The following is a 24425-nucleotide window of genomic DNA, read 5'->3' as shown; positions in this document are numbered from 1 at the left end:
ATATTTCTTTTATTTCCCCCTGATCAGGATTTGAACCTGAGCCTGGCCTGCTTTTGCTTACCACTCTGCTACAGTTGCGGTTTTGTATGAATTGCTCCTGTGCACAAAAGCAAAACAAAGCAATAAAAAAGGGCAGTTTGAAGTTTCAGCCTTTGCAAAGAAAAATGCATTACTACAAAGTTTTGTGGAGGAGAAAAAGAGGCTGTTTGCAAGACTTTGAAACAGATAACGCTCCTCCCGCAGCCAAGATAAGTAGATGGGTGAACAAAGACCAACTGCGCTGTGAGCGGAGGGAGTCTCCATGGCAACGTAATTATTTTCTGACTTCAATCTGCGTCCTGCATAATGATAAGAAGTTTAAAGGGAGGAGGAGGGCCATCTCTCCCACTTGCTTCCCCAGCAAAACCGACTGCTGCCAGCCCTGTTTAAGCAAGATCCCAGCCCTGGGGGAAGGGCCATAACTCCGTGGCTTTGCGAGGAGACGGTCCCTGGTTCCAAACTAGCAAAGCCAATGACAGTATCCTGCGGCAGGGAGTTTTTCTTACAAACAGGCCACCAGGCTTCTGTGAACTCTTTCAGGGTCTATACGAGCAATCTCTACCTCCGGGATAATCTCACTCTGCCTATTAAGTAAAAAACCCAACAAGGTCTCCATTGGCCACCTTCAGGCCTTAAAATTGAACGTGGTGGTGGGTGGTGTCCCCAATTTCCCTGATCCTCTGGTTTTACCTGTACAGTGGACCCTCCGGGTACGAACTTAATTCGTTCTGGGGGTCCGTTCACGCCCCAAAAATTACGTAAATAGAGCCGTGCTTCTGCGCACGTGCACAGCGCAATTGAGCACTTCTGTGCACGAGCACATGGTGAAACCCGGAAATATACACTTCCGGGTTTGCCGTGGCCGTAACCCGAAGATTCCGTATCCAGAGAGATATGTAAGTAGAGGTACGAGTGTATGTCTCTTGGATTCATCACTGAGCATTGAATCCTGTCCAAATGTCAGGCACTTACCTCTAGGGCTTCAGCCATCAACCACTCAGTGTCAGGGGACTGAGGAGGAATGGTGGAGACCCCCCCATCTCCTACATTTCCCAGAGAAGAAACAGACAGCATAGATTTAGAACAGTGGTTTGCAGAAGGGCATAGTTCAGAGGCTGCAGAGGGGAGAAGCTGGGAAATATTGGGAGAAGAGCAGCAGGAAGAAGAAGAACCAAGGGAGAGACAGATGACAGTGTATTTAGAAAGCATTCCTGACCCCCCCCCAGACCAGGTGAGCATTGAGAGTAGTAGAACAGAAAGCTCAGAGGCAGAAAGCTCAGTTTAGCCATCGCAGGGATGGCGTAGAATAGGAGAGACGGTGGGGATAAGACTTATTCAGAGCAACACCATTATTTAGGGGAGATTGCATTCTTTTGTCTCTCTGTGAATACTGAATAAATAATTGGTAAGAACTCTTCTTGTTTTATCTGCTCCTTTGCTGCCACCGTGGGAAGGATAGGATTAACTGAAGCCTAGTGGCGACCCCACTGGTACTGCAGCTAGAAAAGCTTCCCTCTCCAAAACAGCTCAGCTCGGGTTTCAAGGGAAGAGTGAAACAGCAGACTGGCCTGAGTGGAGGTGGGAGCTCACCTGGGCTGGGGCTGGGGCTGGGGCTGGGGGCAGGACAGGTCATGGATCGGGATTAGGTGGGGGGAGTCACAGGGATGAGCCACAGCAACACGTGGCTGGGTACAGCTATTATGGTAGATTATAATTTTTTCCACCCTGGGATCTTTTGATAAAGGGTGGTATATAAATTGAATAGATGGTGATTATCATCATAATAAAGCCCTTTTCTGAGTATGGGAATGGGAAACAGAAAGTGGTAGATTCGTCCATACATGGTAGGATTGCTCTGTAAAATAGCTAAAATAGAATCTTGGCTTAGGTTTCATAGAACAGGCATAGGCAAACTTGGCCCTCCAGCTGTTTTGGTACTACAATTCATCCCTGACCACTGGTCCTGTTAGCTAGGGATGGTGGGAGTTGTAGTCCCAAAACATCTGGAGGGCCGAGTTTGCCTATGCCTGTCATAGAAGCAGTGGGTTCAGTCTCATTAGATGACTACCTAGTTACAAAACCTTGCCTATGATAGAGTGGACCTTTCATGCCTGGGTTCCTTTCTATTTGTCTTGGTCTTCGATAGCTGGACTGTACTAGAGGCTCTGGACTGGACTGAATTTTCTTTCAATAAGAAAAGGGAAGGGAATGCTAGCTAGCAGTTTGGGAATCATGCTTTTTGGGGGGGCTTGTAGAATAACAACAGCAACCACCCGTCCCACAAACCAGACTGGATGAAAACTCATATCAGAGTGCTCTGTAAATTGATAGCCATAGTTTTTAATATACTAACCCTTTATGCTCTTCCACACCCGTTTAATTAGATTCTTGTAGACTTTTATATATACCTTCTGTTTTAATACTTTTTAGCTTTCCAAATGTCTTACAGATTTTTAATTATTGTACCCCATCCTACTTATCTTGGTCTACGATTGTAATAAAGATTTGAATTTGAATTCAACATCAACAACAACAACAACCTTGGGCGGGGACAAAAGTGTGGTTTTCTTTGCCTTAGCAGCTTTGCTGAGACCTTTTAAAAATGTTTAGTGTTTTTTAATCTGTGTTTTCATGATAATCTTTTGCGTAGTTGGTTTTAATGCATCTTGTGGATTTTAGCTGGGGTTTTATGATGTACCCTGCCTGGAGAGCTCATTGATTGATGTATTAATCTTTCAATAAAATAAATGTCCCATCTTTTTTAAAAAAATTATACCAAGTTTAGCAACATCAGCTCACATTAACGAGGCCAGGGGCCGTCAATACACCTGTCTCAGCTTAAACATACAAGCCGAAATACGCCAGCCACCTTGAGACATATCCACATAAATAGACATTTATAATGCAAGGGTAGTAAGGTCCTTGGACCATTGCCTGGTGGTAGATTGTGGGTGATTATCTTTCCAGTGTTTGCAGGAACTGTCGACTCCGATTAGCTCGGTTTCTCACTTTTCCAGTCTTAAATTCAGTTATCTACATTTTGCAGCAATTGGTTTTTTTAAAAACAACAACAACAACAACAAACGTCATTGTGAAAATTCATCAGCACTTTCTCCCAATAGACACCTTTTTATATGCAGTTTCCCTAGTATGCATTTTTGTATGTCATTTTCACTAATATCCTCATTTTTATGCATACCTTAATATATGTATTTTTTTGTAATCATTGTTTAGTCAGCACTGCAAAATTCAAATGAGTGCAAATTTTGAAGGATACTATGTTTCGGTTTGCATGTTGTTTTGGAGAGCTTGCATGTGATAAATCCAGCTTTCTTTCTTTTTTAAAAAATAATAATTTTTATTAATTTTTTCCAAATAAACAAACAAAACAACAATTTTTTATGCAGTTCATCTTAAATTCACCCATCTCAGTTCATTTTGCTCTGCCGAGCTGTGACTTCCCTCCCTCTCTTCATCCGGTTTTCTTATTCACTCCTATCTTGCAGTTCTACCCTTACTTTAGTCAGTTCGTAGGATTTATTTCAGTCCTGCAAGTGTTTTTAAACTTCTACAGTTCTTCTCCATATAATCAACAAATTTACTCCAGTCTTTTCGGATCCTTGTCTCTCCCTGGTTTCGGATCTTGCTAGTCAGTCTTGCTAAGTCCGCATAGTCCATCATTTTCATCTGCCACTCATCAATCGTTGGTAACTCCTGGGTTTTCCATTTTTGGGCTAACAATGTCCTAGCCGCGGTTGTTGCATACATAAACAATACTTGATCTTCTTTTAAAATCTCCTCTCCTATAATTCCTAATAAAAATGCCTCTGGTTTTTTGGGAAAGGTATATTAAAAAATCTTTTTCAATTCATTATATATCATTTCCCAAAATCTTTTAACTTTGTCGCATGTCCACCACATATGATAAAACTCACCATCTTTCTCCTTACATTTCCAGCATAATTTACTACTCATTCTATACATCTTAGCCAATTTTACCAGCTTTCAATGTGTTCTGAAATGGATTTCATTCCCATCCCTAACTGGTAGGCTGCCTATGTCTTTCTCGCTTCCAGATGCTGGAAGGTTGGATATTGACCATCCTGGTATCTGTCGGTGTCGGCTCCCTCCTGTTTATGGTGGCGCTGGTGATCCTCCTCAGAAACAACATCCATGCTACTATGTTCTGGAATGAAATCGTGCTAGAGAAAATTACCAACTTCGTCATGGATCAAAGCAAAGAGCAGCGGATCTTAAACTCTGTGTCCTACAATGCCGTCAAAGGGGATCCCGAGAGCGTCCTGGACTGCATTGACAACTACTGCTCCCAGAAGGAGTGGGCCATGAACGTGGGCGATGAGAAAGGTAAACGGGTGTCATGGACGAGTTGGACGCAGAGGAAGGGTGGGAGGAACCAGCTGGGGAACCCCCCAAAGGAAGAAGGCTCGGAGCCCGGGGAGTGGGGGGTGGTGGCAATGAGTGGTCAAAGGGAGAAGAGGGAGAAGACTGGGAAGAGGAGGTGTCGAAGGATGAAGAGGTAACAGGGCTTAGTGAGCTGGGAGAGTCTATGGCAGAGAGGAGTCCAGAATCAGAGGCAGAAGCTGAAGGAGGAGAGTGGGAGGAGGGAGGCCAAGAGGCAGAGATGAGTCAGGCTGGTGCAGAGTCACAAGTGTCTCTCCCTCCTGCTGCGGTGCAAGCTCCCTTCTCCCTGGTCTCCCAGAGGCGTGAAAAGAGTGGAGGAGAGGTTGGCTTCATTCAGACACAGTCTCTGATTGCTTGAGAGAAGCCCTGGAGAGGAGGGCTGTGGGGAGATGGAGACTTTCAGTCTTGGCAACTGATGCGTAAGACCTACCAGAGATGAACTGCTGTGCTCCTTAGTCCTGACACTCAGCCAAGTGATGATTGTGCTTTTGCTTAGAAAGAGTCGACTCCAGCTTTGAGCAGCGTGATCTACTGTCGGTTTGTTCTTTGACAGTGGGGTGGAGCTCCTTAAAAGTTGGTCTTTGGTCGCCACCAAGAGAGGTGGAGATGGCTTCTCTTTAGAATATAAAGAAAGCCTTGCTGGATCAGGCCAAGGGCCCGTCTAGTCCAGCATCAATAGCCACTCAGAGGGTCATGGGAAGGAGCCAGAAGAACAAGACTAGCCTTCCTTGTGTCCCAGCAACTGGCCTTCAGAGGCATTCTGCTTCCGCCAGTGGAGGCAGCCTGCCTCCGGACAGCCTTGCATTTAACAACATGCCTGGTAGCCACAGCTGGCCAGGAATTCCATGCAGCCACATCCTTACAATTCCATGTAGGTCGTTGAGACCCCTGGTGGAGAGAAAAGACCAATCTCTTCATTTTCCCATTGGCTGCCTGCTGCATTTTGGTGCTGGCCACCGGGGAAGGGGAGCCCCACTTCATTTTGAGTATATAGCAGTGCCCCTGGGCATGAATAAAAGAAGCAGGTGAATGCACTGATACAGGGGATGAAGGAATGCAGTGTGTATTTATGTGAATGGATGGGGTTTTTGTTAATGAATGGGATTGATAAGGGATATGAATGGAGGGTGTTGTTGTGATGGGAAAGTCAGAGAGAGGGGAGGAGTGGCTTTGGCCCCGCCTACCAACTGCATGCATCCCTTGACAGCCCTTTCAAGAGGTGAGGATACACGGCAGGATTTGGCTCGTGGCAAGGAAAATATTCTCCCTCTTTAACCCAGTACAGAACAGTTCTGTATTACTTGCCTTGCCTCCTGGTAAGATGTGCATAATTCAGTCTAGAGCTATGGTCATCGCAGATTGACAATTTCAATCAGAATGTAACCTATTTTTTTTAGGATATGGCATTTCCGTTCTGAACCTACTTTTTTTTTGTTACTTTGAAATATAAATATGCTCTTTACATCAACAAGTCAAACTCTGGCAAATCAAACAGATATGACAACCGACAACAAAAACTCCAATCCATTCTGTTCTTAAACAATATTATGCACTTGTTAATAAAGCATAAAGTTGTACATTGTCCTGTCCTTTTCTTATTCCAATGCCTCCATTTTCAAACAGAAGCACTGCCTGTCCCCCCACCCCCCTCAGTATGTCACGGTCTTAGTCAATTTCACTGGGCATACCACATCCCAAATTCTCAATAGCTATTCAGTGGTGAATCCATACATATGATCTTGCTCCCCAGGTACCCTGTCTCAGACACCTCTACTGTAATTTAGAAAAAAGGCAGTTTTTAAGGCTCTTCTGTCAACTAATCAGGTCTCCAGGCCTATTTAATTGAGTCCTGCTAAAGTCAGCACCCTCCTTTTCTAGGTGTGATCCTAGATAAGGTCGTCGAGGAGGCGGATCCTACCATCGCTTTGGAATTTGGAACGTACGTAGGCTACTCGGCGATCAGGATCGCTCGCCTTTTGAAACCAAATGCCCGTCTTCTTACCATCGAATTCAATCCCGAGTTTGCCTCCATTGCCAGAGAGATCATCGAAATTGCTGGACTCAGCGAGAAGGTACTGTCCGGCACACAGAGAGCTCCGAAATGTTTATCAGCAGCAAATGGGTGGTGGTGGTAGACAGCAGTCGCGGCTCTCTGAGGGAGTCCTTGTTTTTAATTCCGTAGAATTGTAGAGTTGGGAGCGGCCATCAAAGAACATCTGGTCCCAAGGCTCCTACAGCATCCCTGATAGGTGGCATCACTCTGGGGCATTGTGGGAAATTTAGATGGCAGACCTCCACACCAGGCGTGCTGTTGGAAATTAAACTGTCAGGCCCGGTGCTCATTGGATTGGAAATCAGGGCACAGGAGGGCACACGACAGGCTCTGGCATGGTCCATCAGTTCTGGTAGCCCTGCCTAAGGATGTGGGTGGATGCCAGGCCTGAATGAGGTAGGAAAGGGAAGATCCAAACCATACATTTGAATCACGTCCGACATACATTTAAAGCACGGCTTCTGCACTCTTAGACTACACATCCATTTTGCTGTTTTGTGATCAAGGATGGTAAAACTGTAGCTCTCCAGATCTTGGTGGACTATAGTTCCTGGCCACTGGCCATGCTGAGGGGAGAGACCCAGTGCGGTGTAGTGTTTAAGAGCGGTAGACTCATAATCTGGGGAACCGGGTTCGCGTCTCCGCTCCTCCACATGCAGCTGCTGGGTGACCTTGGGCTAGTCACACTTCTCTGAAATCTCCCAGCCCCCCTCTCCTCACAGAGTGTTTGTGGTGGGGGAGGAAGGGAAAGGAGAATGTTAGCTGCTTTGAGACTCCTTAGGGTAGTGATAAAGCGGGATATCAAATCCAAACTCTTCTTCTTCTTAGTCCCCCACTTCTGAAGAGCCACCGGTTCCCCATCCCTGTAGATGATTGAGGCAGATCTGGGTTTGACAGGGGGGGGTAGTTTGGCCCTGAGTGACCCTTGGCCGAGCTGAGTTGTTGGGAAAGGGCTTGCTCTTTATCCTTTTGCCCTTACAGAAGAAACAATTGCAGCCTCATAAACTTTCCCGGATTATAAGCCAAGCGAATTATTGGTTCCCACCAGAGACTTCCCTTGCCACTGGCAGAAGTGTGAATATTCCCTTGACCAGGAGTAAAGGTCATCTACTTTATAATTGCACAGAGAGAAAACATTTGGGGAAGAAATAACCAAGCCAGCTTATTACGCACACATAAACCCCAAGTGACACCCCCCCCCCAAAAAAAATCGTATTTCACTGAAGCATTTTTTTGGTGTTTACAGCAGGGCAATTCATCTGCTTTGGTGGCTGGTGCGCACTGGGACTGATAGGGCAGAAGGCAGGGAGACCAACAGTAGGTGGCACTGCAGGCAATGACTAGTTTTGTCCCTTCTGAGTTCTCCAAGGGGTAACACTGAGACGGAGGAGGAAGAAGCTGGCAGGCAGGGTTGCCTCTTGGATTCTTTGTAAATAAGGAGATGGTTGAGGGCAGTGCCCCCTAATAAACCAGCCTCTACTGCCGTGGTTTCCAGACGTTTTCAGGCCACTGCCCTTTGGCTTCCCAGTGCCCCCTGAAGGAGTGTCTCCACCCCCTCGTTCTGCCTGGACACTGAGGTCCAGCTCCGAGGGCCTTCTGGCAGTTCCCTCACTGCAAGAAGCGAGGTTACAGGGAACCAGGCAGAGGGCCTTCTCGGTAGTGGCACCCGCCCTGTAGAATGTCCTCCCCTCAAATGTCAAGGAAATAAGCAACTATCTTACTTTTAGAGGACATCTGAAGGCAGCCCTTTTAGGGAAGTTTTTAATGTTTGATGTTTTATTGTGTTTTTAATATCCTGTTGGAAGCCACCCAGAGTGGCTGGGGAGGCAATAAGTTGTGGTTGTTGCTTTTCCCCATAAAAAGCATTCTTCAGAACAGCGGTTTGCACAATCCGCTATGGAAGATAATAGCACAGTAAGATGCAAAACAGTAGCAATCAATTGCACATTTATTCAAGGTCCAATTAAAATGATTTAGTTTAATTTTCAGGCCACCCACTTTGGGAACCATGGCTCTCCTGCTTTCAACGTCTAAAGCACATTATTATTATTATTATTATTATTATTATTGATTTATTAGTTGCTTTACTTCCGAAAGTAACTCAAATAAGCCACTAAAATAGTTAATCTATGCAAATCAACCACAAGTACCCGAAACACTTCAAACAAAGAGCTGACTATTGCTATTATTGTAATAATTTCTTAGTTGCTTTACTGATGACAAGTGACTCAAACGAGCCACTGAAATGTTTAAAAAGTATGCCAATAAAAGGCAGGTCTTTCATAACCTACCCCTCTAAAAACAACCACAAGTGCTCAAAACCAGGGGTCAGCAACCTTTTTCAGCCATGGGCCGGTCCACCGTCCATTAGACCATGTGGTGGGCCGGACTATTATTTTTTTTGGGGGGGGGGATTGAACGAATTCCTATGCCCCACAAATGCTTCCCGGACCGTCCGCAGGCCGGATTGAGAAGGCAATTGGGCCGCATCTGGCCCACGGGCCTTAGGTTGCCTACCCCTGCTCAAAACCCCTTCCAATTATGAGCTAAAAGAAAAGTTTTTCCTTGGTGTCTAAAAATAGATAAAAGGTGGCCCCAGGTGAGTCAGCCTTGGGGAGAGCATTCCGCAGTCTATCCATGGCATACAATCTTGGTTCTGTATCCAGGGCTGGCTCTGGGGCTTGGGGCAAAGTGCCCTATTGTGAGCCTCCTCTTTTCTGTTGGTGGGACCTGGTGGGCTTACCTGGCGTTGGCGAGAGACAGCTGCACCATATTAACTCGCACTAGCTGCCCTTGGGATGTCTCCTATTGCCCAGAGTGACACCGCCTAGGGGCACTGTGGAAAATTTTAAATAGCCGCTGGACCCAGCCACAAGATGCTGCTCACAGTACCAGGTTAGGGAGGGGGGGATTAAAAGGGGCTGCAGAAGAGACGTGAGCAGTGCCCCCCAACCAAGTGCACTGAGACCCCAAAAGCTACCCAAGGAAGGCGGGTACTGGCATTGAACCTTTCTGTAACACAGCTCTTCTTTGCTTTCAGATCACAATCATCGAGGGCCATTCTCAGGACATCATCCCGCAGCTAAGGGAAAAATATCAGGTGGACAAGGTCGATTTTGTCTTTCTGGACCACTGGAAAGAAAGATACTGTCCCGACACCATCCTCCTTGAAGTAAGTTGGAGCGATGCCTCTCTGGAAATTAAGAGATTCCATATTCCTGGTGTGGACCAGGGGTGTAGCCAGGAACAAAATTGGGGGGGGGGCAAGGGGTGGGGCCAAGGCACGGGGGAAGGGGCCACAGTGGGGCAAGGAAATCCATGGTCGCTCAGAGGCGAGGGGGCGCCAGGATCAGCCTGAAATTGGCTGCTCCGACCCCCTCCTCCCCCTCCGCGATCAGCAGGGGCGAGGGGGTGCCAGGATCAGCCCGAAATCAGGCTGCTCCGACCCCCTCCTACCCCTCTGCGATCAGCAGGGGCGAGGGGGCGCCAGGATCAGCCAAAAATCGGGCTGCTCCGACCCCCTCCTCCCCCTCCGCGATCGTCGGGGTGGGTGGAGGGAAAGGTGGCTTTCCCTCCACCCGCCCCACAGCCAGCAAGGGAGAAGGGAGACGTCCCTTCTAGCCAGCTGGCTGTGGGGCTGGTGGAGGGAAAGCCCTAGAGCCGCGCAAAGCGTTTGGCTGGCTTTCCCTCCACCCGCCCCACAGCCAGCCAGGGAGAAGGGAGATGGCACCGGGTGGCGGTGGGCAGTGGGGCAGCCTGGCCAGCGGCCCTGCTTCTGGGGGGGGAACTGCCCCCCTGCCCCCCCCTGCCTAGGCCCATGGTGTGGACCACATGTAGCGGTCTGAACTCTCATGTGGCCTAGAGCCTGCTAGATTTTGTCTTTCATTTTGGTCTTCCGAAAGACCAAAGGCAATGGGAGTTCAGAGCACCTGGAGTCAAAAACATCTGGACGTCACCAGCGCTGGGAGGGCTAAGTTCGGCTGCCTTGTGTCCTTTGAGAGGGGGAAGCTATCATCTTGCCAGCTAGGGGACTTGCATTCATTTTTTTAAGGAGTCCCATTTGTTTTAGCTGTGAAAACAAATGGGAATTCAGATGAACGAGTTCCAAATGAAAAGTGACCTTTGTTTTTCATTGGCTTCTGTGGGGATGAAAACACTGAAAGAGTTTGAAGCAGGCATAAAGGGCACAGCAAGATTTTAGGAAGCCACCAGGGGTGGTGGGTGCGGGAGAATAGTGAAAGTGACGGAGCTAAAAATGGAGTCTGCAAAATGGGGATCCTGCCTGCCCTTAGCCAAGGGAGCATGGTGTTACCACAGAATGCCTAGAAAACACAGAAGTTAGAGGCAGCAGAAGTCAGTGTAGAAACAAAACAAAAAACTCGCCCACCCTACTTCCAAACTTCCACATTTCCACTGCCAACCCTATTAGATAAGAGATGGAAAGAAGATGAAGTCCCTACCAGAGAAGAATGGCATATCAAGTCGATGGATTATGCCGAAATGGCCAAAATGACCGTAAGAATCAGAAATCAGGAAGACCAAAATCTCAATAAGGAATGGGGAAAATTTATAACTTCATTGCAAACAGTTAAAATGGTTAGTAGGGTTGGAATATTGCTTGTAGTTTAATGGTGAATTTTGGACACAATGGAGAGGTAAAAACATTGGGATTACTATAAAAGATGCAGGAGGAGATGATTAACAATAGGACCCACAAAGGGGAGGAGGGAAGTCCAAGAGCAGGCATCCCCAAACTGCGGCCCTCCAGATGTTTTGGCCTACAACTCCCATGATCCCTAGCTAACAGAACCACTGGTCAGCAATGATGGGAATTGTAGTCCAAAACATCTGGAGGGCCGAAGTTTGGGGATGCCTGTCCAAGAGTTTCCTTGGAATCTTGTTTTTATGTGGTATGTTGGATATGTGACTGTAAAATTTTAATCTGGAAAACCACACACACACACACATTTTTAAAAAGAGACACGTTAGATCTTCCGAACATCTCCTTGAAGAACTTCTGGGATTCTTCAAAACGAAGTAAAGACCTCCCTTAGAGTGGTAGGAGCACTCTCAAGAGAGAGCTAATCGTCCATCTCCTGTCTCTTTTCTCAGGAATGTGGCTACCTAAGGAAGGGCTCCATCCTTCTGGCGGACAACATCGTCTACCCGGGAGCTCCAGATTTCGTCAAGTACATCCGTAGCCACAAAAGCTTTGACTGCACTAACTACCCCTCTCACCTGGAGTACATGAAAGTGGAGGACGCAATGGAAAAGGCCGTTTACATGGGATGAGAGAGAGAGTATTAAAACCTTTAGTGTCGAGCCACTGCTAGTATGTGTGAGCACACAGCGTAGTCCTGTCTGTGGGCCGGCATTAGCTTTCTGTAGTTTTTGGGCTTGTGGTTAAAGCAAATTTGTCACAGTAGAACAAGTTGCAAAGAAGGCAAGTCAGCAGAACAACAAGGGAGCTTCTGTTATGGTCAACTGAATTCTTAGACCCACTGAAATGAATGAACATGGCCAACCTAGGTTCACTGATTTCAGTGGGTATACCCAGAGTAGACCCTAGCAGGATACAACCCCTTGTGTATAAATAGTTAGGTTAGGCAGCTAAGGATCCATCTGGGGGTGATGGGCAGTTTTGTTACATTTCTATTTTAGCGAATGGCCATTTTCATTGATGGACCGCACCTATTGGATTTCTGCTTTTTACCCAGCAATGCCAAAGCCCAGTGGCTCGCTCACTCGCTCTCTATATGGGTTAAGCTTGTCTTTGTGTTTCTCAGCCAAACAAGACCAAATTGCCTTTGGAGACAGACATGGCTTTGGAAAGGAGAAATGGGAGCCCCTTCTGGGCGTACCCAGGATCAAAGCTAGGGGGCAGACCAGCCACACACCCCAGCCACCTGATTGGCTAGCTGACAATGACGTGGCCAGGATCCCCCCAGGAGGCATGGTCAATGTGCACGCCCCCCCCCCCCAGAGAAAAGGGGGACATTTGCAAGGCAGCATACGGAGCCACCCGCGCTTGCACTCCTGCCTCGCCCGCTCCTTTAATGGCAGCAGTGACTAAAACGAGGCAGCAGCTGCCTCCGTTGAAGGAAACCTGGACCTGGACCTGGGCTAACTTCAGCCCACACTCTTTCAAGTCACAGCGAGCACAGCACAGAAAGTGCTGCCCCACAATGCTCCACGGCACTTCATTTGCATGTATGCAAATGAGATGCTGCATAACATTGTGGGGCAGCACTTTCTGTGCTGTGCTCGCTGTGACTTGAAGGAGTGTGGGCTGAAGTTAGCCCAGGTCCAGGTTTCCTTCAACGGAGGCCGCTGCCGTTTCACTTCAGCCAAGCAGGCTGAGGCGGATCACAGCAGGCAGCGCCCCTGCCTGTCCTCTCCAGCTGCCCTGCTTCTAGGGGAGGGCATCTGCCCCCCTGCCCCATGCTGGGTACGCCCATGCCAATGGTCAGGAGAGATGGGAGTTGCAGCCCATTGACACACCTGGGGAGAGGTTATGCTGCTGCCTTGCAAACAGATTAAAAGAAAAAAGAAATGCTTGGATTTATGGTGGGTCCTTCATCTGAACTGATTGACGATGGCCCTCGTGGTCCCTTCCAACTCTACAATTCTTTGATTCTATGGATTCTTACAATGTTGTAGTAATTGCAGAAAGAGAAGCCACTTCCTTCTACTAAAGGCCCAGAATGTGCAGGTGACAAAGACCTTGAGGGAGGTGTAGCTGTTCTTCACTTTTATCTCTTTGGACATTGCTTGTAAACCAAGGGAATCCTTCTGGAATGATCCATGGGAAATTCATGTTGCTGCAGTCGATAGCCGTGCTCCCATTGGTTGAGCTGTCGTTCGTGTTCTGCACTGTAAAACCGCTGAGTGATCTCCTCACTTCCCAAGGCGAGAGGGACCAATGCAGAGAGGGTGATGGTGTCTCTCTCCTCATAGCTTTCAATAAATCCCCTGGCTATCTACTCCCTGTTGCAGGCCCCAAAAGGGCATATATAATTCAGATTTATAAATAAAAAAATAGATTTACCTACCCACCCAAAGAGAACCGTTTGTGTAATTTGCCATTCTTGCATCACTCATGCCTGTACTCTTTGATAAATTCTCGACATTATTACAGACTCTCTTATATATCACAGACTTGTTTCATTTCTTTCCGTGCTGCCTTTAAAGATGCACCTATCCCTGAGGGTATATATGCACACACAGTGGTAACGATTGGTACATAATATAACAATCATAAACGGACTAAAATTTATAAGCAAGGTGAAGAACAGCCACTGTGGGGGACCCATAATTGGTTAAGAATTAAAACCCTGAGGAATCTTTTTTTTTTAAAGTATTTACCAATTACTGTAAAGATAGTAGCAGGTGGTTTTGCCTTTCGGGGCCTGTGGGCAAATGAGGATTTTTGAGAAGATGATGGGGGTTGCTGCTCACAAGATGGCGGCCATGGGGGTGTGGCATAACTACATAACGACTGCTGTCAGGTGTGTGGCATAGCACAAAATGGCTGCCATATTTAAAGGAGCAGAAAAAAAGAGGACCGCAAAACACACCTCCACCAATGTAGACAAGGCACACCTACAGTACCTCAGCTTTGGACCCTCGTACCTACGGGACCGCCTCTCCTGGTACGCCACGCAGAGGACCTTAAGGTCCACAAACAACAATATTCTGGAGATCCCGAGCCATAAGGTGGCCAGATTGGCCCCAACTAGGGCCAGGGCCTTTTCAGTATTGGCCCCAATTTGGTGGAACGCTCTTTCACAGGAGACCAGGGCCCTGCAGGATTTGTCATCTTTCTGCGGGGCCTGCAAGACAGAGCTGTTCCGCCTGGCCTTTGGCTTGGTATCAGTCTGACCCCCTATGTTTTCCTCCCTCATGGTTTGGATTTATGGACTACTTAAAATGAGGCTGCATTTTAAATTTTAAAATTGTATTTTAATCTGTATTTTAATTGTTTTCTTTTCTTTTATGTCTTATTGTAATTTTATTGGTGTTAGCCGCCCTGAGCCCGGTTTTGATTGGGGAGGGTGGGGTATAAATAAAAATTTATTATTATTATTATTATTATTATTATTATTATTATTATTATTATTAGGGCTGCATTTGCTTACGCTGAAAAGCTCTTTGCTCCCCTCTTCTGCTCAGAACAGGAGGAGTGGGTGTTCAGTCCAGACCTCTGGCAAAATCAGATACAGTAGTACCTCGGGTTATGAACAAGATCTGTTCCGGGTCGCAGTTCGTAACCCGAAAAGTTCGTAACCCGAACCGCCATTTTGCGCATGCGCAAAGCGCAGAACGTTCGTGCAGCCGGAAATACTTCCGGGTTTGCGCAGTTCGTAATCCGAGTTGTTCGTAACCCGAGGTGTTCGTAACCCGAGGTACGACTGTACTGGTATTGTAGGTCATCTAAACCCAATCCCCTACATGAGGTAAGGAATCAAGAGTAAAGAGTCTCACCGAGATGTGACTATCCATACTTTTTTTTTTAAAAGCTTCCATCTAGAGACACCCTTCCACCCACTTCGTCCCCAGGCAACTGTCTCCGCTGCTGAACCGCTCATACCATTAAGCTGTTCTTCTAACGTTCAACCAAAACTTCAGCCCTGCTCTTTGGGGCAGCAGGGAACAAACCTTTGCCCTCTTCGTTGTGGCAGCTCCAGCTATTTGATGATGCATTGCAGCTACATATTAAATGGCGCCTGAAAGGCAAAGGCAATTTCTAAGCATGCAGGTTAGTACTTTTCTCTGAGCTGACAGCATGGTTTCTACAGCCCAGGAGATATGGATCTGTTTTCAGTTCTTTTGAGGGGAAGATGTCAATAAGCAAAGCACCTTTGATGGATTGAAAACAAGGTCAAAATAACACCCCCACCACACAGCTCTGTGTGTGTGTGTGTGTGTTTCGGACAATTTGATTTCAAACAATTAGGCCTAATTAAGATCAATTAGCCAAACAAGATATATTGGCTGGGCCCAGCAGCTAATGATCTGCTAACGCAAGTGCAAACAATTGGGTCAATGGCTGATTCATTTTCTTGCCTACTTCTCATTTATTCGAGATGCTGTTTTTAATAAGCTGCATCAGGAAACATCAGGAGGAAGGAGAAGTAGCCGGACACTGTTCTCGGTCAATAATTGCAAAAGAAAAACAAAAGCAAGCAGCCTTCCAAACACTTCAGTCTTTCAGAACCAAACTAGCCATTGTAATCAGCGTTCCTCCTATTTCTGATGCTCAAGCTGAAGTGATTTTCCCTCCTAATAGGTTTATTGAAACTTCAACAGACAATAAAAAACAGAAACAATACAAAAAGAAAGAATGAAAACAAAGAAAGCAAACAAGCAGAGAGAGAGAGAGAGAGAGAGAGAGAGAGAGAGAGAGAGAGAGAGAGAGAGAGAGAGAGAGGAATAAAGAGAGAGAAAGAGATAAGTAACAGTGCCTTCCAACTATCCCATCTGTAAGTTGGGCCTGCAATAGTTCCTCATAATAGTCCAGTGTTCAATCCAAAGTAGCATCCAGTTAGCTGATGTTTTCCCGGTGTTCAATCCAGGCATCACAGGTTCATTTCTTCTCCTTTCCATCCAAGAAGTCCAAAAGAGGTTATCCAAATAATAATAATAATAATAATAATAATAATAATAATAATAATATCAGTTTACGACAAGATAGAGTGCTGGTGCTTATAACTCAGAAAATGGCAACAACCACACACAAGAGGGAGATTGGCGACACTTGGCCCTTGAGGTTTGGAGAAAGAGGGTGAAGGGAATGTCCTGCCTGCCCCCACATGGATGCAGCACATGATGGACTCGTCCGTTCTGTTGCCACGAAATAAATCCATTGTGCTTGCACAGCAGGCTTTCAACCCCCACGAGCTCCTGACTGTGTTTGGTGGGGAATGGAAGCAGGAAGAGGAACTGGGGAGGTGGGGAGAGGGGAACAAAGAACGAAGAGATACAAGGTGGAGAACACTGGAGCAGAGGAAGCCTAGGGGAGGGGGAGGAGAATAAGATCATAAAAATCCCTCCTGGGTTAGCCCGGTGGCCCATTTAGTGCAGCGCCCTCTTTTTACACTGGCCAAGCAGATACCTATGGGAAGCCTGGAAGCAAAACTTGAGTGCAACAGTGCTCTCCTTACATGTGATTCCAAGCGACTGGTATTCAGAGACATACTGCCTCCAACAGCACAGGTAGAACAGAGCTATCTTCCATGAAATGGTCTACTCCCCTTAAAATGATAAGAGTGACCTTATTGCACCAGGCCAATGACCCATCAAGTGTGGCGTCCTGTTCTCACAGTGGGCAGGCAGAGGCCTGCAAGGAGGCCCAACGCTCAGCCGAAACATGTTGCATCCAACAGTGGAGGTAGCCGCTTGGGTTGGCTTTCCAGCCAGCTCCATCTGTGCCTTTGAAACTCTCCTTTCTCACTTGGGAAAGCTTTCCCACTCTGGGCAAACCTTTCCCAAAAAGTTGGAGCTCTTAGAGCTCTTGCAGCATGGAGGAAATGCCCAGCAGCGGCTATGGCTCATCAGATTCGGGAAGCGTTATCCTTACACACATAGGGAGGCGTGGAGGACACACGGATCAATTGGCAACAGAACGCAATATTCAATTGAATCCCAAATAGAAAATAAATAAGCGTGTTCACAACAGTTGCAACTACTAGTGAGAACGCAATCATCTCAACGTTGTTAATTAGCACCTGCAGTGGGAAAGAAAACCATGGTCTGTATCTATGCCCAAATGGATAGAATCAAACTTCCTGATGAATTCTGATTCAGCAGCTGCATATTGGAAAACAGGTGGGGACCATTTTCAGTGCTCCCAATGGGCACGCGATCCAGAAGAGGGTAGAACAGGGTGGAATGGGGGCATGGCATAACGCAGGCACCCCCAAACTGCGGCCCTCCAGATGTTTTGGCCTACAACTCCCATGATCCCTAGCTAACAGGAGCAGTGGTCAGGGATGATGGGAATTGTAGTCCAAAACATCTGGAGGGCCGAGGTTTGGGGATGCCTGGCATAACGGAACCCCTGCATGACATGGTCACCACCTGTATATCTTTTAAAGGATATCCTTTCCTGTTGTCTGCTAACCACTTCAGCTTTTACATCTGTCAACTGCTTATATTCAAACTGCTGCACAATAACAAGAGGATATGTAGTCAAAGACACACACACCATTTGAACCCTACATTTAAAACAGTTCCATATCACTTTAAACAGTCATTCCCTTTCCCAAAGAATCTTGGGAGTCATAGTTTGTTAAAGGTGCACCAAGGGTCATGAGGACCTACAATTTCCGGAGTTCCCTAGGAAGAGCGCTTGATTGTTGAACCACTCTTGGAATTGTAGCTCTGTGAGGGGGATGTAGTAGGGGGTCTTCTAGCACAGCGTTTCTCAACCGCTGTTCCGCGGCACAGTAGTGTGCCGCGAGACGCTGGCTGGTGTGCCGCGACGTGCGGCGACGAGAAGGGCGATTTGCATTGTCACATGCCTGGCGGCCACCAATAAACAGCGCTGACCCGCCGGAAAGCAATATTTCTCCTCCTCTTTCCCAAAGCTCAGTGCAAACGAGCCTGGCGGCCGCCAATACACATCTCTGCCCGCCGGAAAGCAATATTTGGCAAGTGTTTCTTACAGTCATAATTATAATATAGGGCGACACAGAGTTAAATTTTTTAACTTTTTTAATGGTGGTGTGCCTCTTGATTTTTTTCACGGAACAAGTGTGCCGTGGCCCAAAAAAGGTTGAGAAACACTGTTCTAGCAACCCTCAGCACCCTTTACAAACTACAGTTCCCATGATTCTTTGGGAGAAGCCATAGCTGTTACAAGTGGCACCTCAGTGTTCTAAATAGTGCTGTTGTGACCAAATCGAAACAAATCATGAAAGGAAATGCAAGTTGCGACTCAGACACAATTCTGAAACACAAAAGTTTTCCCTTCACAAGAGAAACCAAAGCTACTCCAGTGACTGCTTCTGGAGCACACTGCTGATTCCGTTAGATCCCCACCCCTAATGTAAGGTTAGGGCCCTTATATTTCATGCTCGTGAGTCCCAGGATAACCTTTGACCTTTGAGACTCCATTCTCCAATATGCTCAGGCTGTGATGGGCAATGGATGAAGCAGTTCTGACAGCTGGAAAAGGTCAAGATGCAGAAATACTGCAATTTATTTCACTTCCGTAGCTCTCAGGCAACATCTATGGCTTATGGGCATTTTAGTCCACCTGGGAAGAAGGAGGAGAAACCCTGGAAAAAACCCTCTAGTGGAGCAGAACATTGAAGATGTTCAGCAAGCGTAACATTATGTGCCAATCTGAACTTTTTCTATGGCTTATTCCTGTGGATCGTGGCATAACTTGGTATAAAAAGAGACTCTGCAACATGGAACAATTTTGACCCTGGTATTGGTCTTTATCTTTAACATAACCTGGAAGGGATGAATAAAAGTTCTTACAACCTAATACGTAATGTAAATATCAGCACACTATTCCTGTCCCACCAGCAAATATTAATTATTTTATTTATTAATTATATTTATATAATAATATCTGGTATGAAAGAATGGCATTTGTACACATAATATAATCTTCTTCCAAAGGTAAACTCAGGTTTCGGGAAACATACAAGGCAACTAGTTAGTCATTTCTCACTAAGGTCATGTCCTTTCAAACTGGGAAGGGTAAAAAAGAAGAAGCAAACAGACAGGAACTTGTAGGAAATAAACAATAGAACAAAGGAATAAACAGGTTACAGCAGTGTACATAACAATGCATATACAGCGGTACCTCGCTAGACGAATGCCTCACAAGATGAATTTTTCGCGAGACGAATGCATTTTGCGATTTCAATGGAGACTCGCAATACGAAGTTTCCTATGGCACGCTTCACAAGGCGATTTTTTTCGTCCCATAGGGTGCCTCGCAAAACGGATTTTGTAAATTTGTCTTGCGAGGCACCCTATGGGAAACCTCACTTCAATGCGTTCCTATGGGAGCCGCTTCGCAAAACGAATTTTTCGCTATACGAAGCGACTCGCGAGGCACCACTGTCTTGCGAGGCACCACTGTATCTGTGAATGTAACATACAAAAATTACTATTTTACTATTTTTTATGTTAGACAAAGTTGCATTAAAAGAAATGTCTCTCTGAGGAGAAATTCGCACTAAAATGCTGATGAATTCTGACGAGGGCTTTAAAAAGAAAACCCAGATGGATGTGGTAATGTGGAGAACTGTGCTTAAGACTGGAGAAACTGGAATTGACAGATTTGCCCATTCCTTAGCTGGAGATGGTGTCCCACCAATCACTACAGGCACCCAAGGCCAACGATTTCGCACAGACCGAAAGCAAAATAACAGAGAACACGGGAATTCGTTCCAGGCATTGTTTATTGAAAACACACCAAATTGTTAACCTACACACCTGCTTCCAACAAGCATTCTACTTGTCTGTGTTACGGAAAGTTCCTAGAATAATATTAATACATTCGGGTTATGTTAAACATTGGTTCTGTAAAGCATATAAGCCACCCCCCACCCCACCCCTCCCTTTCTTTAATCTTAAAACCAAACCAGTCTGTTTATAGTACAGTTTAAATACAATGCAAAAGGACTCCCCGGCCCCAGCCCTGCGACCGCCCTCCCCCAGCCTAAACCAGAGCGACCACGTTTGAGGAAGAGTACAGAAGCACACATTGTTGGTTTTAATTTTCCTTTCTTTCTCTCTCTTTAAATTCCACTCTTTTTAAGGGTTTGGGTTATTTCCTTCCCACCCCCACCCCGCCGTGAGAAAATTTTTTAAGGCACATGATTGTTTACAAACACATTGGCTACTAATTCGCCAGGAACTTGCTGGGGTTGAAAGAGGCGTCCGCTAGATTTGAGGGATCCACAAGCTCCTGCCCTCTACGTTTGTCCCCCTGCGACACGACGACCTTACATCCAATTAAAAGTCTGGGGCCACAGCTGCCTACCCCCCAAAGTCCTTAACGCACCCCTCATCTTACGTTCCTAAGACACAAAAGCCCAAACTGCTGGCTGGTGATTTAAAGAAATCCCCCTATTTGGGGGGGGGTGTATTGTGGCAGAAGTCCCTCAGAGGCATGAATTGGACCGCAAAGGTGGTGGCCACAAAGGGACATAGCTGAGGCACGCCGCTAAGGTCCAGTTGACACACACGTGCACTGACGCGCTCATTACTCCACAACTTGCTGCATGTAGCATGGCCAGGGATGATGGACACTGCAGTCCATCAACATGGCTACCCCTGACAAGGAAGAAGGGGCCGGAAGTGCCCGCGCAATGTTGCCGACGTTTGTCTGTGTCAAACAAACACGAATTTGAAACGAGTGAGCAGGTTGGGCCAGAATCTTTCTGCCTTTGCTGGAAGCAGAGGCTTGAACGTCTACCTATCAGAGATCCTGGCAGCGGTGGCCTTGGGTCTTTCAAATGTCAGTGGTACCCCATGCAAGGCCACTATTTAGCACACACAAACATGCCTCTGGTCTTCCGTTCTGCTCAATTCACTACATCATAGCTGTGACACCTTGAGACGCCCCCCAGGTTTGGCGCCCAGTGCGACGGAACCGGTTGTCCTGCCGTAACTCCACCTCTGGTGCTGGAGCCATAAATTCCGTGCATGAGCTGGAGTTTGGAATGGATCAGTGTTCTTTGACATCTGGAGTCCACAGATTATTTTTTTTATTACAACTCCCACCATCCCCAGCTAGTTTAGCCATAGGTCAGGGATGAAAGGAGCTGTAGTTCAGCAACATCTGGGGGCCTAGATGTTGAAGAACTCTGGGCTAAATGACCTCCCATATCTGACTTGCAAGCATTTGTGTTTTCATTGTTTTGCTTGCCCTTATAACCTTTTTTGGTTGAAATGCTTGGGTTGCCTTGGGACAGTTTAACTTCGGCCTCAATCTTTCCACTGGATGTGCTCGATTTCTGCTCACGTGGCAAATCCACGTGATCCATTTACTCAAGCACCAGCATTTCAACAAAATAGCGGTCACTACAGTTTGAGGTGTTGCTGTCCACTCTTTGCTTAGAGATTCTATCACCTCATTTTGCTACTAGAACTCTGGCTGTACAAGAGCTCTGAGGGTGGCTAAGGCTGCAGTTCTTAACCTAGCAGTCGGCCCCATGGTCAATAGGACTTATTTCTGAGCTTGGCATGGTTGGGGTTGCACTGTTCATTGAGATGAAAGGGCCACAATACATCATATGCATTACTGGGACGCGGGTGGCGCTGTGGTCTAAACCACAGAGCCTAGGGCTTGCTGATCAGAAGGTCGGTGGTTCAAATCCCCGTTGCTCAGTCCCAGCTCCTGCCAACCTAGCAGTTCGAAAGCACGTCAAAGTGCAAGTAGATAAATAGGTACCGCTCTGGCGGGAAGGTAAACGGCGTTTCCATTACCTGCTCTGGTTTGCCAGAAGCGGCTTAGTCATGCTGGCCACATGACCCGGAAGCTGTATGCCGGCTCCCTCGGCCAGTAAAGCGAGATGAGCGCCGTAACCCCAGAGTCTGGACTGGACTGGACCTAATGGTCAGGGGTCCCTTTACCTTTTACACAATGCTGGCGACACAATGCTTTTCAACAGAGGCTTAGCAGAGTTCTTGACGTGAAGAACAAGAGGCAGCAATCACCAGGTGTGTCTGCACACTGGTTCTGATTTAACAAGGTAACAGGAACAGAACACACTCATCTTGAGAAAGTAAGAACACAAGAAGAGCCTGCTGGATCAGGCCAGTGGTGCATCTGGTCCAGCGTCCTGTTCTCACAACAGCCAACCAGATGCCTGTAGGAAATCTGCAAGCAGGATCTCAGCACAAGAGTCCTCTCCCTTCCTGTGGTTTCCAGCAACTGCTGTTCAAAGGCATTACTGCCTCCAACAGTGTTGAGGTGTTGCTAAACCTTCTCATGTGCCATGGCCTTTCCCACACTGATGCCAACCAGATGTTGCTGGACTACAGCTCCCATCATTTCTGACCATTTCTGACTGGGGCTGATGGGAACTGGAGTCCAACAACAACTGGAGGGCACCAAGTCAAGCAAGTCTGCCCTGAACGTAATTTAATATACAATCGTCCCAAACCAGGTAAATGAAAACACACCTTGTGGTTTATGGGTGTTAGTGAGTGCTGAACTCAAATGCCTCAACATTAGTTTGCCACCCTGTTTTCAGGCCGTAAAGTTTTTTTTGTTTTTGTTTTGTTCTTTGGAGGAGGTTTCACTGATTTTGAGGGGGCATGAGCAGGGGCCAAAAGTGTGTGGGTCACCAGCAGTGTTGATAGTATCCCCAGCTGCTGGAGGGGGCGTCCTACCCTTGACCCACAATGCACCAATCAGGAAATGAAGCACTGCCCTCACTCAGATTACTTCACGTTGCTGCTCCATAAGGACCTGGAATTGTCACAAAGCCCAATCAGAGCGAGGACAAATGTTTCCTGACCCCTCACTCCAACTCCATAGCCTTGTGGGTGTTGTTTTTTTAAATAAAAAAAATTAATGCCCACCAGTAGCAGGGACTCCATCAACGCCAAGGTGATGGAACAGGTGATAGCAACAATGAAAAGGTGAATTGGGTGGGTGTCATTGAAACTCTCTCTCCCTCCTCAATTCACTTTCAAGTTGAAAGGTCCTTTGGGGGTCAGCTCTAGCATTGATCATCTTCCAGGTATGATCTTTAGAGACACAGTGATGTGGCTGCCTCTTGAAACCATAAGACTTCACTCCATTAACCACTACCTCACTCAAACTGTGTGGGAACCATCTATCTGCTTATAGATTTCTGAGGTATCCTTGTCCAAAACTACCTACAGCAGGCATCCCCAAACTGTGGCCCTCCAGATGTTTTGGCCTACAACTCCCATGATCCTTAGCTAAGAGGACCAGTGGTCAGAGATGATGGGAGTTGTAGTCCAAAACATCTGGAGGGCCGAAGTTTGGGGATGCCTGACCTACAGGTACAAGAGTTATGGGAACACAGACAGCATCCTCTGCCCAAATGCAGGAGTTTGGTCAAACTGAGTACACACACACTATCACGGTTGGGCCACACATTCCACATCCCATTGCCCCAGCTTATTCCTCACAGGTATTACCAATACACCTGCCTCTCTTTGGTATCCTAAGGCTTATCTGATACTCCCCAAATGGAGCCAAGGAGTGACGAAGGCTTGCATTTAGCATCCTAGTGGTCTCAGAGTTGTGCAGAAGGTTTGCTTGAATGAGATGAAAAGGCTATGCCTGACATCCACGAGTAGCTCATATCCCATCAGCATTGGCACACCACAATCTCATGGGTCAAGCAGCGGACCGTTGTGTTCTGTGCCAACCAGGGGTGGGAAACCTATGGGCTCTCCAGGTGCTGTTGGACTCAAACTCCGATCAGTCCCAGCCACCATGACCAATGTTCAGGGAGGATGGTAGCTATAGTCCAGCGACACCTGGAGGACCACAGTTCTCCTTCCTGTTCTGCTACTGGTCCAGAGCATAGCTGCCAAGTTATCCCTTTTTTTAAGGGAAATTCCCTTATGCTTAATAGGCTTCCTCGCGAGAAAAGGGAAAACTTGGCAGCTATGGTCCAGAGCAGTATCCCACCAACTCCATCCATCACTAACAGAACAGGGATGGTGGCTCAGACTGATGGAGCAGGTTGGCTTAATCTGGAAACTTGGCACAATAAATTCAACCATGGCCTGTCTCTTGTGACCAAAGGCCAATAGAACAAGACCCCCCACAGTGCCAAAACTGAGCCATGACAGTTAAGAACTTAAGAACCTTGCTGAATTAGACCAAAGATCCTAAGAGGAGCAGCAGCAGCTCTGCAGCACCAGACTAGTGGTCCATCTCCTCCAACATCCTGTT

General features: G+C 46.9%; 1 protein-coding gene across 4 annotated transcripts in view; it reads left to right on the top strand.

Annotated features, from left to right (window-relative positions):
* Positions 1–13668, top strand: part of COMT (catechol-O-methyltransferase) — a 40798-nt gene extending 27130 nt beyond the window's left edge. For all 4 annotated transcript variants that reach the window (XM_088659547.1, XM_035098577.3, XM_035098575.3 and 1 more), the window contains exons 2-5: positions 4116–4404; positions 6340–6533; positions 9555–9686; positions 11627–13668. In XM_088659547.1, the coding sequence (XP_088515673.1) occupies positions 4116–4404; positions 6340–6533; positions 9555–9686; positions 11627–11806 (795 nt within the window). In that variant the 3' untranslated portion in view covers positions 11807–13668. The remainder of the gene's footprint in view (positions 1–4115; positions 4405–6339; positions 6534–9554; positions 9687–11626) is intronic.
* The last annotated feature ends 10757 nt before the right edge of the window (positions 13669–24425 follow it).

The sequence above is a fragment of the Zootoca vivipara genome, chromosome 16, assembly GCF_965207765.1.
Source record: "Zootoca vivipara chromosome 16, rZooViv2.hap1.1, whole genome shotgun sequence".
NCBI classification, from domain to species: domain Eukaryota; kingdom Metazoa; phylum Chordata; class Lepidosauria; order Squamata; family Lacertidae; genus Zootoca; species Zootoca vivipara.
The sequence above is the reverse complement of the archived record's forward strand: the minus strand, read 5'-3'. Positions and strand labels throughout refer to the sequence as shown.